Here is a 16,082-nt window from a genome sequence, read left to right on the forward strand (position 1 = left end):
TATAATCTATATATATATATATATATATATATATATATCTGTTGAGTGAGCTGTATATAGATAATATGCTTGGATAGTAGCTCTTTTATGCGCTCTCCTTCCTCAAAGCCTAATATTAGGCTGACATAGCTTTCTGGGAGGAGATGTAATATAATCCTCTAGGATGGGATGAGTTGATGGCTCTCCTATATACTTCCTGGATTCACTGCTGATAGTGACCGTGTGTAGGAATGCTGGTATCTCCCTCCTTACACTGCTTAGTCCATCTCCCTATTGCTCCTCGTTTGAGCAGTGGAAAGAGAAGAAATATATATGGTGCCTTATCGTTTTATAAAAGAAGATTTATTATGTCCCCATAGTATGCACTCACATGATTAAAAAAACAAATTGAGCCTTTGTATATAAAACCGCTGTGTACGGGTGTGACCAGCCTCCTCAGTGTGTCTGCACACACTGACAATACTCGCTGTTCTGGAAGTCGGGTATGTGGTGACGTCGATGCCCCTCTCTAATGCGTTGCGCCACAGGGTCTTGTGGCTTCGTCCAGGGGATGTAATTGAATTGAACGAGTGCATACTATGGGCAGATAATAAATCTTTTTATAAAACGATAAAGCACCATATAGATTTCTTTACTTTCCACTGCTCATAATTAAAATCAACATCTCTGTGGCTCACAATTAATTTTATATTACATTTTCCAGGGAAGAAAACTATATTGTTTACAAACAGTTCTCCTCCCTTGGAGATCCATGGCAATCACCAACCAGGACCCGGTGATTGACAGCCGCAAACAGGTAGATCACACGCCCCCCAGCTGGAAATACAAAATAACATATATACATGATTATGTGCACCCGTGCCACCCTGTAGCAGAAAATCTGCTATAGGACAGACGGGAAGCGTGAAAACCCATTTGAAGTTAACATAAGCCCATTGAGACAGCCCCTTGCCAGTGAATAGGTGTCTCAAATGGAAGACTTTTTTCACGTCCTTTTAGAGTGACCAATGTAGTATTTTGGACTTCCCATTACATTTTATGTCTCAGTGAGAATGGTCAACTGGACAAATAGAAATCTTCCCAGAGGGTACAGACATAACCTGATGAGTTTTGGCTTGAGACACAATTATAGTGAAATTCATTACTTGAGCAGATCAGGATCTGAAAGTGCTGTTGTGATACTTTTTTTTGTATTATGGGGGGGATGTTTTTAAAAATTTTTATTGGGTTTTACATTTTGTGATGATAAAACAAAAAACAAAAGGAAAAGGTACTGAGTAGAACACTGTCAATAGTAAATTTTGCAGCACCGAAAATGGTATAAGCATCCTTTAGCAGGCATCAAAAAATAAGGTGCGGCTAACATTTGAAACATTCAAAGATTCAGTAAGAAACTAAAGCATGGAATACCAAATTCACAGTCATTATTATTTCTTATGATTCAAGACATACAGTAACCGGTTAAAGAGGATCTTTACCCTAGAGAGAAAAAAAATAAAAGGACGCTTACCTGTCCAGGGATACAGCACAATCCTCAACCAGGCTTGGTTCTTCACCAGTCTTTTGAGTCCTCAGAGCCAGCGTGTTTACTGGAGGAAGCCGGCTGTGATTTAATTCACACTGTGCATGCGAGAGCAGCGCAGTGCTTTGTGAATGATCCTGGACATGTCATAGGTCCCAGAGGGCTGCAGGTAAAGAGAGGGAGGGGCCAAACTTCCACTTGGATTGATCCAAGAGGATCTGAGAGCAGGTAACTATCAAAACTAAATACATGGCTCCAAAAAAAAAAAAAATTTTTAATGTGCCAACTGTGGTGGTGAAGGGGGGGGTTGGGAGAACATAAAGCAGAACTTCCCCTTGAGGGTGAAGTTCTGCTTTAACAATCAGACTAACAAATGTCTACTCAGCACAAGACAGATTCCTGATGGGGAAATAATCAGCCCACATTCAGATCACTGCCTAGTAAGATACAACAGCAACATAAGTAACAGTCCCTCTAATCAAATATGCTCAACGCTTCAGGGGAACACAGCATGTCGAAATTAAAACATATGTTGTAAAAGAAGCAATAAGAGGGCAAACCCCCGAAGTGGATAGCCAGGGGTCCCATATTTTATTAAATTTAGTCAGGCAGACCGTGTAGGAAAATCAACTTATCCTTAGGCAAAGTGATATTAATTTGTGTGAACCATTCCCCTGGGGTTGGAGGAGAGGGGGATATCCATTTTAATGCGATTTGTTTCCTAGCAAAAAAAAAAAAAAAAAGCAGTCTGGTTATAGGGGCAGTGATTTCGGAGGGACATAGCTCTTCATCAACAGCCCCTAAAACACAGAAAATGAGTCTAGAGGAATCACTGTCTTGTAAGTTTTATTTATAACATCAATCACTGTTTGCCAATAACAGAAAAGTTTAGAGCATCTCCATACCATGTGCATTAGATCCGCTGGAGCTCCCTAACAATGGGGCTTTTAAGATCTAAAATATATAACAGAACAGATGACTGACCTGAATGACTTGATCCTTTTTCCTTCGATCTTTGTCTAGAGCATGACGGGATTTGCTGTTCATGTCTGAGTACACCTCTCCTCCCATATCAGCTTCCTCTTCAATAACAGAATCTGCAAAACAGCAGTGAAATTTGAATCCATCTAAATCCAGTAAAGAGTAGAATTTAAAGGGACCCTGTACTTTACCTATGATACGTAAAGAAATAGGTTCACTTTAACGGAGGAGCCACAATCAGACATTATTTGCTGTCCTATTGTCCCCACCCCATTATGCTGCCAGTCTATTTGGGAAACTGTAGTACTTCCAAGAAGAGGGGTGGGATGTAACACTTCCTCTGCCTCTTCAAAATGCATATCCCAGCTTCCGGTTTTGGCATCGTATGTGAGGACGGTGGGACCCGCGGCTCTGGCACATACAGCTTATAAAGCCGGCTTACCTCAGCAGGGGAGACACTGATTAAGCACAAAAGTGCCCCCCGATCCCCCCCACACTCACCAGGCATGGACCGATTCCTGCTCCCGGTCCCAAACGGCCCTGGATAAGAGGTGGAGGCAGAGGGAAGCAGCTCTCCCCCTTCTGCAGCCAAGATGTCCGCCAATCACAGCAGCAGCATGGACACAGGACAAGGTATGGCAGAGACACACACACATGCCATGACCACACCGAGACACCTGTTGTCCCACGGACCAATATGACAAGATAGCACAAGCTGTTGCTTCATTAAAGTTACCCACTGTTACCCAAGCTGTGGACAGAGCAGTGGCAATGGGCAAAGAACAGCTTAGATGAGACATGGGTGAGAACGCTAAAAGCATAACTGAAGCGGAACAGCGAATATCAGAATTAGAAGACGATCTCCAAGCTATTCAGGCGAGAGCTACACAATCTAAACGTACGTAGCAGGTCATCTTGGAAAAAATTGACGACCTGTAGAACTGTTCCCGCAGGAACAATTTACCTGTCGTAGGCCTCCCTGAATCATTTAACTCAGGCATCCCAACGGAAATACAGGTGAAACTGGAAAAATTAGAATATCGTGCAAAAGTTCATTTATTTCAGTAATGCAACTTAAAAGGTGAAATATATGAGATAGACTCATTACATTTGTAATGTACAGCGCTGAGCGAACTATTGGCGCTTTATAAATACTGTATAATAATAATAATTACATGCAAAGCAAGATAGCTCAAGCCATGATTTGTCATAATTGTGATGATTATGGCTTACAGCTCATGAAAACCCCAAATCCACAATCTCAGAAAACTAGAATATTGTGAAAAGTGTCACAAGTTAGCTTGCAGCCTCTTGTGTGTTTACTCTTACCTCCTTGCTGCTCTTGATTCCTTCACATGTTGGTTTGCCTGTGCTTACCTGTGGGTGTCGTCTGCTATTCCCTGGATTTTATGTCCTTCCCTTACATCACTTCCCGTTCCGCCTCCTTGTCTGTCTATTTAAGATGTGCTCAGACTAGGCCACATTGCCTGAGCAACTTCAACTGTTGTCGGAGCTCCCGTGTGTTTCCGCTGTATATCCTGTGTTGTCTGTGTACAGACCCCGGCTTCGTTCCTGACCTTGCTAGTTTTCCGTCTGTCCTGACCTCGGCTTACCCTTTGGATTCCCTGGGTCTTCTCCCTTGCACCCTGCTCCCGCTAGCAGTCTCCTCCACCTCAGCTGGGTGTACCTGGGGGCCGTGACCTGTTCCCAGCCTGCTGCAAGTCCATCCCCACCATCAGGGGCCCTGGTGAACAAGCAGGCTGGGGCTTAGATTCTGCACCTTGGGGAACCCCAAGCTGTGGTTCTGTAGAGCTCACTACCATAGGTGCTGACAGAAAAGGGGCAATATTCTAGGCTCAAAGTGTCCCACTCTAATCAGCTAATTAAGCCATAACACCTGCAAAGGGTTCTTGAGCCCTTTAAATGGTCTCTCAGTCTGGTTCAGTAGGAATCACAATCATGGGAAAGACTGCTGACCTGACAGTTGTGCAGAAAGCCACCATTGACACCCTCCATAAGGAGGGAAAGCCTCAAAAGGTAATTGCAAAAGAAGTTGGATGTTCCCAAAGTGCTGTATCAAAACACATTAATAGAAAGTTATGTGGAAGGGAAAAGTGTGGAAGAAAAAGGTGCACAAATAGCAGGAATGACCACACCCTGGAGAGGATTGTCAGGAAAAGGCCATTCAAACGTATTGCGGACTTTCACAAGGAGTGGACTGAGGCTGGAGTCAGTGCATCAAGAGCCACCACACACAGACGGATCCTGGACATGGGCTTCAAATGTCATATTCCTCTTGTCAAGCTGCTCCTGAACAACAAACAACGTCAGAAGCGTCTTACCTGGGCTAAAGAAAAACAGACCTGATCTGTTGCTCAGTGGTCCAAAGTCCTCTTTTCTGATGAGAGCAACTTTTGCATCTCATTTGGAAACCAAGGACCCAGAGTATGGAGGAAGAATGGAGAGGCACACACTGCAAGATGCTTGAAGTCCAGTGTGACGTTTCCACAGTCTCTGTTGATTTGGGGAGCCATGTCATCTGCTGGTGTTTTTCCACTGTGCTTCATTAAGTCCAGGGTCAACGCAGCCGTCTACCAGGAGATTTTGGAGCACTTCATGCTTCCTTCCGCAGACGAGCTTTATGGGGATGCTGACTTCATTCTTCAGCAGGACTTGGCTCCTACCCACACTGCCAAAAGCACCAAAACCTGGTTCAATGACCATGGGATTACTGTGCTTGCTTGGTCAGCAAACTTGCCTGACCTGAACCCCATAGAGAATCTATGGGGCATTGCCAAGAGAAAGACGAGAGACATGAGACCGAACAATGCAGAAGCGCTGAAGGCCGCTATTGAAGCATCCTGGTCTTCCATAACACCTCAGCAGTGCCACAGGCTGATAGCTTCCATGCCACGCCACATTAAGGCAGTAATTGCTGCAAAAGGGGCCCAAACCAAGTACTGAGTACATATGCATGCTTATACTTTTCAGAGGTCCGATATTGTTCTATGTACAATCCTTGTTTTATTGATTGCATGTAATGTTCTAATTTTCTGAGCTTGTGGATTTGGGGTTTTCATGAGCTGTAAGCCATAATCATCACAATTATGACAAATCACAGCTTGAACTATCTTGCTTTGCATGTAATGAGTCTATCTCATATATTACTTTCACCTTTTAAGTTGCATTACTGAAATAAATGAACTTTTGCACGATATTCTAATTTTTCGAGTTTCACCTGTATGTAAAGAGGGAATTACTGATGAAAACTGTGCATATATAGAATAGTTCCTATATCATATAGCAGAAAACCCCAATGTGCATCATCCTATATCATGTGTATAAGTACAGTATATATGGGGTTACAATTACTCTTCATCATGATTACCTCCATATTTCAAATCGAATCCAGAGATGGCTTCAGATTTTTCATTTCCTTTAAGCCGGGATGATCTGGAATCCCTTTCAGGTTTTTTCACTGAGGTGTCTCCACTGTCACATTGTGCAGACCTTTCCAACCCATAGCGATGGTGACTGCCCTCTCGAGTATAGGACTCTTCAGAACAGCGACTGAAAGAGCATGACATAGTACAAAAAAATTAAAAAAGAAACTTGCACTGAAAAAAGCTAATTTAGGAATGTACAGTCATTTCAAATTTTATTTTAGATTAACATGGAAAAGAAATCAGCTTGATGACAATTTTAGCTATCGGAGTTCTTGCACGCATGCAACTCAGCACATACAACATCTTTCCCCTGCCTGCCCAGCTGCAGAGAACAGCCTTCCATAGACATGAAGAGCTGTGCACTGCTGTATTTGGATATCCCACAGAGGTATGCTAAGACCACACCATACAGGCATATGCAAAAGAATAGAATGTTTTCTCTTTTTGTGTATTCACCTGTATGCTATACTCTCCTTTACAATAGCACTGCAAAATACCTGAGTACAGCAGAGCTCATCCATGCTAATGAAAGGTTGTACACTGCACCAAGGTGCTAAAAAAACACTGGCTTTTACACTGAACAGGCTTCAGGCAGCAACCATGTGCAAGGACAATTGTTAATGATTTAAAAACCTTGTTTCTTTGCATAACATGCTAACATCAAGAAACCTATTAAAAATACACTTTGCTTCCAGTTAAATATGGACTTCAAAACAACTATATTAAAAATGCCTCAGATATTTCTTCAAATGAAAACTTATGGTAGAATAGCCTGCAATGAATGCAGATTTGCAGTCAATGCTAGACATACTTATAGAAAGGCTACAGCCAGGATCACTGCTGTGACATTTATTACTGGTAAGGAATGTGTGTATAGGAAATGTGATCCCACCAAAAAATACTTTACTTGGAGTCTATTGAGATACTCTGGAATTGTTCACTTTTGGCTTATACTGCCACCTACAGAAGGAATGGATACATTTAAATTACAAAAACTGTAGGCCAGAACTGGCCAAGATAGTCCCTCCTACTAGCAGCATGCCTCACTTTTGTAGAAAAGGATTACCAAGAACATGGGCGTAAACAGAGAGGTGGGACCTGCTTCCCTTAAAGTGCCTGTAAACCCTTACATATACCCAAGTATATCTACTCTACAGCAGATCAAAGTGCTGAATTTATAAAGCTTGTCTGAGGGTTCAGAAAAAAGGGTGCGGAGAGCTGAAGTTACACTCTGCAGAGATAAATGAGGAGAGCTCTGAGAGCTGATTGGGAGGGAAGAGACACACCCCCCTCCTCACAGCTCACAGGAACAGAGCTGTCAATCTACTGGAGACCATAGGCTTGGAAAGCTGGTCTACTTGATCCACCAAGAATAGTGGTACAAGAAAATGCACCACCCTACCAGGTCCATCTGGGATGGCCATAAAGAAATCAGTAGATGAAAGACTCACAGCCTCAACAGTAGCCCAACAAGGAAGAGAAGCCCCCTCTGAGTGCTGGAGCCGGACAGAGGTACCAAAGAATGATGTCCTGGGACAGACCTGAACAAAGGCCACAAGAAAAACTGCGTTTGGAGTAGATAAAACGGACTAGCAAGAAGCATTAGAGGAGGAAAAGCTTGGATTTTAGTGAACAGATCCAGCGAAGTCACCATAGTATTTAATGCTATTGTTAGAAAATTCTCAGGAGTGTATCCATCATGCAGATGAACCAGGAGATCAAAACATTTTAAGAGCCCTCCACCAGCATGTTGAAGATCCTAGAACGCGCGCAAGTGTATAGACCACTATCCTATGTCCAGATGTAATCAACTGAGGTAGACTGTCCATAAACTGTCTGCACCCTGTGGCAACAGGGTACGCATGCCTCCTCTCCAGCTTGACAGGCCAAAGACTGATGATAGGGTTTTCCAGAATATGGAAAAAGATTACTTCCCTGACTTCAGAACGGACGACTGATCCATTAGACCCCTGGTCCTCAGGGGCAACCTAAACAGTCTGCTCAGTAACACAGTTAACATGCCCAACAACAGAGTTTAGTGCCAAGACAGCATGGACAGAAAATGGAGAAATTGATCCACAAGGCAGGCAATTGTTCAAATGAAGGACAGGGATCCAAGATAAGGTAAATTGAAGATTTTTCTGCAAAAGAAACATTCTGTTCTAAGCTGTCTGCAAACGATAAGAGGATTTCAACCCCGAATACTGAAGATTCAGGATACAACTAAATTACTGGGACATTTGGACAAAAAGAGCTGCTGTCAAAAAGTGCCCCTGCCGACTTACCTCCACAAGAGTTTGCCTAATTATCCAACAATTGGGATGCAATGAGAATGCACGAGGGCTAACACTGGAGCCAGGGCCCTGGTGAATACGCAGGGTGCAGGGGTGAGACTGAAAGGCAGAGTGCTGTACAAAAAATGGTGCTTCCTAACTGATCACAGAAGACAGGAAGCCTCTCTGGGGATGGAATAGAATGGAAGATCCGGTGGATACCATGCAAAATGTATGGACTCACAGACCCAAAGAGATATTCTCTTTGGGAATTTGAATAATAATCAGGTTGAAGTAGAACTACTGAAAATCTGCGACTAGAAATGGGGAAGTGACCACAAAGAAGTAGAGGTAGGTCTTCTAATCTGTGTGGTGACACAGGAAATCTGAGGGTGAAAAGCTGAAGAGGGAGTAGGTGGTGAAGGTCCAGTTTGTATCCCTGGATTATCACTCTGCACCTTAGCACCTGAAAGGCAAACCAACCAGAATTCAGCAAGGATTTCCAAATGCCCTACCATTTTGTAACCTGGGGGCACACATTCATGCTAAAGGCTTTCCCTAAATGGCTTAGTAGGCTTTTTAACGCAGAGTTTGCGAGTAGCCAGAGAACCAAGTGAGGAAGGTCTAAACATGCATACTCCAGGAGTAAACAAAAGGGAATAGACTTTGCAGACCTTTTCCTAGGTATCTTGCACTGAAGCAGGAAGGTTCTCTTGCCTCAAGTGACATCCGAATGTAGAAACATAGTCACATGTAGACCATGTTGGTTAGGTGCTCCTTGGGCACAGGGTTGGCAGACCAGCACGTTAACCAAAGTGCTTTATGCATTTGTGATGCCAAAAAACCCACTTTTTTTATCTTCATGCATTGCTTGCTTTAGGGTAAAAAAGGTTTTCGATTTCTCTGTCCTCCCCCTTCCCTGTGTGAAGGAGAAGAGAAGGGAGAAGAGATCCAGCACTGTGCACAGCTGCAATCTCCTTTCCACTCTCTCTTTCTTCACACAGGACTCAAGCAGCAGCCACTGGCTCCTGCTGCTGCCAATCAAATCCAGTGAGGAGAAAGTGGGGCACCGTGTGCCTCCATAGCAGAGGAGGAGTCAAGATCGCCAGCAGGGAACATGAGAAGAGGAGGTTCGGGGCTGCTCTGTGCAGTATCATTGCACAGAACAGATAAGTATAACATGCTTGTTATTTTAATTTTTTTAAAATAGCCTTTAGTAACACTTTAAAGGGATTTTGACCATTCTGCATGATTTGCAAAATTAGTGCCAATTCCAGAATAGGACAAAGGGATGTGCCCACCAGTGACACCCCTTATCAGTAGGGTCCTTAAAAGTGTAGCTCTACTTTCCTGGGGGCAAAAAAATTTGCAAATAAAAAAAAGAATATACAATTGCAACACAAGCCATATTGTAATTGAATATTATTAAAAATTACCTTTTCTTTTTTAGTCTTCAGCACTGTAATTTTATGCAAAATGCAATGCAAGATGGCTACTTGGAGGCATTCTGTACACACAGAACGTCCCCTGAAAATGTAATTTCCTGACTGTGTGGTTGGCTGAGTTTCCCAGAAGTCTGCACTAAGATTTCAGGTTTGAGGCATCCCCCCCTGCAACAAAAATCTTATTTTTGATGAGATATTCCCAAGGGGAAATCATATCTAAAAGAATGCAGGCAGACCCTGCAACTTTCCTCGTTAGAACCCTGCAGGTGCAGCAGCCAATTGATAATTATAAAACCACTATTATTACATTCACTTTGCACATGGACACAGAAAAAATGCTATTTCTTCAGAATAACAAAAAGGTAGGAATGTGAAACAAAGTTTGTTTAAATCCCTGCAATGTACATAGATCACCCAAAGAGGAATTTTTTTTCTCAACAAAAGTGGAGTTAAACACTCTTTAAACACAGGAAAATCCTCTACAACCATAGTGGTCTCCTTGTGGAGGTCAGCCTCTGACAAATTCACATCATGGGTAGACCACAAAGATAAAATCCGTTCCAAATGAGAACAAGTTTTGTAAGCATTTGGGAGGGGGTGTCAAGGGCATGTTGGGATGCTTCCAATTACCATATAGACCACCTCAAAAGTGGGTGCAATGGAAAGGTCTTTGTAGCTTTGGGTGCTCTAACAGACACAAATCTAAAGATACCACACTGATTCTCCAGTTTCACAGTAGCATGTTCCACATTAATAGGAGCCAAAACTGTAGCAACAGAACATTGCTATTCCTCAAGGATAATCTCATCAGGTAGAACATCAGTAATAGTCACTACGACCAATGGTTCAGAGACCCTTGGCAGATCAGCCACAGAATCTGGATGGGAAGGAGCAGGAGCACAACGTCTCTGTGATAAAAGACAGCCAGGAACTGGGACAATTGGGCCACAAAGTCTTGCATGACTGTAGTAAAGACCATGGACAACAGGGTATGGGACTCTGCCACACCCTGGAATCTACCCTCCTAGGACACCAAGAAAAAAATCCCTGAAAAAGCAAGCATTCTGATAGTGGGATTAGCTATCCTGGGCTGGCCTGCAGTATTTTGTGTGTATATTCCAATCCTTCTGTGAGCCACAATGTAACCTGAAGGTGAAAACCTCCCTGTGCCTCTCAATTGACAAGAAAAGAAATAGGCAGAAGCCAGTGCATTTTAGCCAGTGTTTGTACATTGCAAGCACGTTTTTTTTTTCTTTTTTCAAAAAAACCAAAAAACAAAATCCTATTTTTTTTTCTCTCAGTGACACAACATAGGCATTCATGTCAGCTGCAGCTACTGTAGGTTTTCTTGGCAAAAAGGACCTGCAACTAGACTTACAGCTCCACATTTTGGTGAAATCTAGCATCACAACAAACTCCCATAAAAGTGTTCTAGTGATATAAAAACTGCTAAACTTGCCCACAGTGACCAAACAAGGAATGGCATTCAGTTCTCCTTTAAGTTAAAGCAACAGTTTCCTTCAATGAAAAGTACATCAAAAGCTCTTTTGGCTGTACTTCTCGTGTGGATCACAGGAGTGCAGCTCGTTCTGCACTCCTGTGACTTGTTTACAGCTGACAGAAGGCTGAAGTCACTCAGCATGTCCAGGCTGGAGAAAGATTCCAACTTTACAGTCTGCTAAAAGCCTGCAGCTCCCCCTCACCCTACACAGTTCAGCACTCCAATAAGCAGGGCAGGGGGGCAGAGCAGACAGCAGTGACCGACAGTCACTGCTCTCAACTCAGAGCGGCTGTGAGAACTCAACGATCATATGATCGCTGAGTTCTCACACTTACAGTCGTTGGAAGACATCGGTCCGATGCTGCATCCACCTAGGTAAGTATATATATATTTTTTATTGAAATCCCATACGTCTCATTTAATCTTTTTTGTTGTCCAACCTTTATTGTTTTACAAGTGGACACTGAAAGTAGTAGAGAAGCTCAAATGATTCATGGTTAAAGTGGAACGTTAGTCAGAAAATGAAGTCCTGTCAAATCACTTCAGGCTGGCCCCTTTAGCAGATATAGCTATGTAAAACATTAAAAATAAGTGCCTATATAGTATAAAATTCAGCAGTACACTCTCTCACCCTGCTCTGCACACGATCAGTTGCTCCCTATTTTTCAGCACTGTGCTTGCTGCTCAGGGGCTCTGGGCTTCCACAAAATGGTCACCTCTAGGAAGAAGAAACAGGAGCAACGCTGGAGGCAATTTACAGCACACACTAATTTCGGTAGCATAATTATTATTGTGGAATGTATGTTCCTTGCTAAAGAACATTTTTTATAAAGTTGTTATGGGTTAAATTCCACTTTAAAGTGTCACTAAAAGGCATTTTTTGTTTTGTTTTGGAGTGGAGAGGGATTAGAATGCCTGTCCGTTTTAGTTGCTGTCTGTGCCCACATTAGGTCCCGTTTACTGTTATCAAAAGTGAAAGTAAAAGAAAAACCTAAATTTTGGGTTGACTTTGGAAAAAGAATAGAAAGGAAATCTTCCAATGGGAACACACCGGGATTCCCTCACTTTGGAGAGATTTCCTTTCACTAATTTTTTCTTTAGAAAGGAACATATATTCCACATTAATAATTATGCTACCAAAATTAGTGTGTTCTGTAAATTGCCTCCAGCATTGCTCCTGTTTCTTATTGCTGTAGGCTGCCATTTTGCTGAAGCCCAGAGCCCATGAGCAGTGGTAAATCTTTTGGCTGTCACCACCAGATCAGCTTCTAGTGGTTCTGATTTTAAGCACAGTGCTGAGTAATTGCGCATATGCAGAGCAAGGTGAGCTAGTGTACTGCTGGATATTAAACAGTATAGGCACTTATTTTTAATGCTTTGCATAGCTATACCTGCAAAAGGGGCCACCTTGAAGTGATCTAGCAGGACTTAATTTCCTGACTAAAGTTCCAATTTAATACAGACCATTCAAGTTGATAGGACACTAGGAACAATCATTCTTAATCACCCACTCTAAGCCAGCAAAGGAATGGAGCGGAATGCAACTCCCCTAACTGTAATCTTCACTGGGATCAGCAAGTTGCAGAACACCCTCAGGCTTACCAGGAGGACCATCTAGAGGACATCAAATGGCAAGTATAAAAACATCACCTCGGACCCATTTTGGGTCAGCACCCCTTCCACAGAAAGATGCCTGTGTCCTTACATTTTAAAGGATAACATGTTAGGTGTCCTTTTACTCTGCGTACCATCTTTTATATTTTACCAAAAAATTGGTTATTGTATTGCGTTTGTGTGCAATAAAATTCATTAGTGTAATTTTTCCAAAAAAATTGCATATGAAAATCCGCTGCGCAAATACTGTGTAACATAAAAATGTCATTTTATTCTAAATGGCCTCTGCTGAAAAAAAAAGAAAAAAAAGTTTTATATATTTGTTTGGGGAGTAAAAAAAAATATAGATTTTTACATGTATGTGAAGTGTCAGAATTGGTCCAGTAGGGAAGTGGTTAACTTGATGATCTGCACTGTCTGATGTCCTCTCAGTATTTCTCTTGGATACTTGTATTGAGTTTGCAAGATTAGTATTTGTGACAAGATATCCAAGACTGCATCCCAACGACACCACTGATTATGACTTTTGGATGTAGAGGTAAGTGCATTGCATTTCACTACTTTTCTGACATGCAGTCTTTACCAGGAAAAACATAAAATTCCAATACCTGCTTTTCAATGAAGTAGAGCTCTGGTAGTCATTACGGGAATTTCCGCTGACTTTCAAAGGCTTTTCTTCATAATTAGAAGATTCAACTTTGCGGCGGTCCATTAGTGGCCTTTGACTAGAGAAACTCCTCTTGGATAATTCTCTCTTTTCAGAAAAGCCATTTCCAGAGTGGTTCCCTTCACCATCCAGGTCCCCGGGTCTTTTCTCACTAAAATCACTGCTCTCGGATGCAGTTTCCCAATCTTCATTGGGACGGTCAGAATTATGGTAAGATCTCTCTGGTGGTCCCGATATTTCACCCAAGGATAATTTGGAACGGGTCTGCCAATGGTCATGATCATTCACAGCACTGCCCATTTCCTCACCACCCCACTGACCAAGAGACTCTCTCTCTTGTCTGAGGCGCCGAAATCGGGGAGGCTTGTCTTGACGAGGAGGCCTTCGTCTTCCAAAAGACCTTTTCTCCAAACTATCCCTATCTGAACAATCATCTTGAAAAATAGACCGCCTATCATCTTGGGCTTCGTCAAAACCTCTGTTGTGGTAGGAATCAGTATACCTGTAGTCATGCACATAGTCTCTGTCTGTGTTATGGCGGGATCCATAAGACTCAGTTGGTGCATTGTACTCTTGCCAAGAGGAACCTCCAGATTTGGAACTCCAGTGTGTAGAATCCTTGGATGTAAACGGTCTCCTGCTGTAACTGTTGCTAAGTCTCGGGGGAAGTGATCTGCCAAAAGCCCTTGGGGCCCTGGATTTTGAGTCAACACTATTTGCATCATCTGAGTAATTTCTATTAGACCTCCAAGAGCCTTGGAAGTCTCCTTTTGACTCTTCAGTTTCTCTTTCAACAAGGGGAGGTTCATTTCTATCCTCTGCTCCCCGCTGACGTCTACGTTTGGGCAGCTCCTCATATTCAGAACCTTCACTGTGTGTTTCACTAGCAACACGCCTTCGGGAAACCTTACCCCTGAAATCTTCAGGTGGATTAAATTCCCGAACAGCCCGGCCTCTGCCCATTCTTTGTCCATTGTAGGAGCCAGCTGATGCTCTTCCACGAAAAGAAAAGTCTCTAAAACCTTTACCTCTACCACGACCATGGGCCCTACTACCAAAAGCCTGCTCTTCATCTATGAAAATCCAATTGCTCCTCTTGGTTTGGGGTACAGGGTTCAATTCACGGGAAACTGGCTTACTGCTCCAGGTTCTTTCAGTTTTTTCTTGAGGGGCTTTTTCCGAATCCTGGACAGGAGGCTGTATCTGAGACTTGTCCTCTATTGTCAAGCTGGAAGCACTTAGAGCAGGGGGTTCTACTTTGGCCACACTGTCCAGCTTAGAGAGTAGCTTTTCTTTCATTGTTTTAAGAGGTTCTTTTGTTTCGGGCTTTGCTTTCTCCAGCTCTTTCTCCTCAATCTTAAGAGCCTTCAGAACTGGCTTCTTTATTGGACCTGAGCGTCTACTTCTCCCAGTATTTTCCGAATGCTGCTGGTTATTGGTGTTGGCTGACTCTATCTGCCAACCTGTTTCTACAGTGGAGTCCTGTATTCCACCATCTTCCTTTTTCCATGTTTCAGACCCAGACCCTACTGCCTGCTCCTCTTTAGGCAGCTCGTCTTCCACACTGCTGGATGTATCCAAAGACTTCTGATGTCCATAGCCCCAGCCATTAAACTGAGCTTTCTTATTTACAAAATCAGAGGTCCTAGACTGTGCACAAGCTTGCTGCCCCTTGCTTACTACACACTCTGCCATACTATCTGTTTGCTGGTAAGAGACATCATGACCCCTTCTCTGAGGTGAAATGCAGCTGAAATTCCCACTAGGTTTCTTTTCATAACTACTGGATGGCAAATATTCTTCTCGCCCTTCGAAGGGTTCATGGTGGGTGGGTGTGCCCTCTGATCGTTCCCTCGAAGCAGAGTAAGAATTCTCATTCCTGAAAGTCAGAAAACAAATCAGTCAGCACAAAAATTAGGATTTATAGTTCACCTGTAAAATCCTTTTCTTGGAGTACGTCACAAAACACAGAGGAGTTCATAAACATGCCTACTTGGGTTATGAGTCCTCCTTTAGGTGAATGGACACTAGCCAAAAAAGGCAGAAATCCCCACCCACTAATCACTACCCCCCTCCCCCCCCTTCCTTTCCAAGCCTCAGTTTTGCGGCAAACAATGAGGAACACAAGCAAGAAATGAGGAATTTCTGTGTACTCTGATGTACTTCAAGAAAAAAAATTTTACAGATAAACCAAAAATCTTAATTTTTTTAATCGTACCTCACCGGACACAGTTAATATTCATGATTACTTGGAATGTTCCAAAACACAGAACATGAGGGGAGAACTAGACAGCAACAGGGCCAAAACATTCAAAATCCCCAAAAAGAAAAGGGGGACCCCTATTACAAAGACATCTACAAAACCTTCCATGTAAGCAGAGGCAAAAGCATTAACCCCATAAAACCTAGTAAAAAATATGCAGAGAAAACCAGGTAATAGCCTTAAAAACTCGAACAGAAGATTTATGCTGAATAGCCCAGGTAGCACTGACACTTCTACTGGAATGAGCCCTGACCGGAAAAGGAGGAATCCTGCCCATAATACCATAGGCCTGTGGAAAAAAAAGCTTACAAATCCACCTAGAAATAGTGGATCAAGAAGCAGCCTGACTCAGGCTAAACAAATAGGGAAT

At 42.8% G+C, this 16,082-nt stretch overlaps 1 protein-coding gene across 6 annotated transcripts in view; it reads right to left on the reverse strand.

Moving 5' to 3' along the window:
- PRRC2B (proline rich coiled-coil 2B) overlaps positions 1 to 16,082 on the reverse strand; it is a 184,117-nt gene that overhangs the window by 52,769 nt on the left and 115,266 nt on the right. For 5 of the 6 annotated variants that reach the window (XR_016312413.1, XM_089675126.1, XM_089675127.1 and 2 more), the window contains exons 16-18: positions 13,391 to 15,328; positions 5,892 to 6,073; positions 2,507 to 2,619 (exon numbers count right to left, since the gene is read on the reverse strand). Coding sequence is in view for 5 of the 6 variants with exons in the window: in XM_089675126.1 (XP_089531252.1) it covers positions 2,507 to 2,619; positions 5,892 to 6,073; positions 13,391 to 15,328 (2,233 nt within the window). In the remaining variant the exon portion in view is untranslated. The remainder of the gene's footprint in view (positions 1 to 2,506; positions 2,620 to 5,891; positions 6,074 to 13,390; positions 15,329 to 16,082) is intronic. The other variant, XM_089675129.1, reaches the window with a different exon arrangement.

Source organism: Staurois parvus, unplaced genomic scaffold, assembly GCF_062004578.1.
Source record: "Staurois parvus isolate SC_StPar_1 unplaced genomic scaffold, SC_StPar_1.0 ptg000154l, whole genome shotgun sequence".
Classification (NCBI taxonomy): Eukaryota; Metazoa; Chordata; class Amphibia; order Anura; family Ranidae; genus Staurois; species Staurois parvus.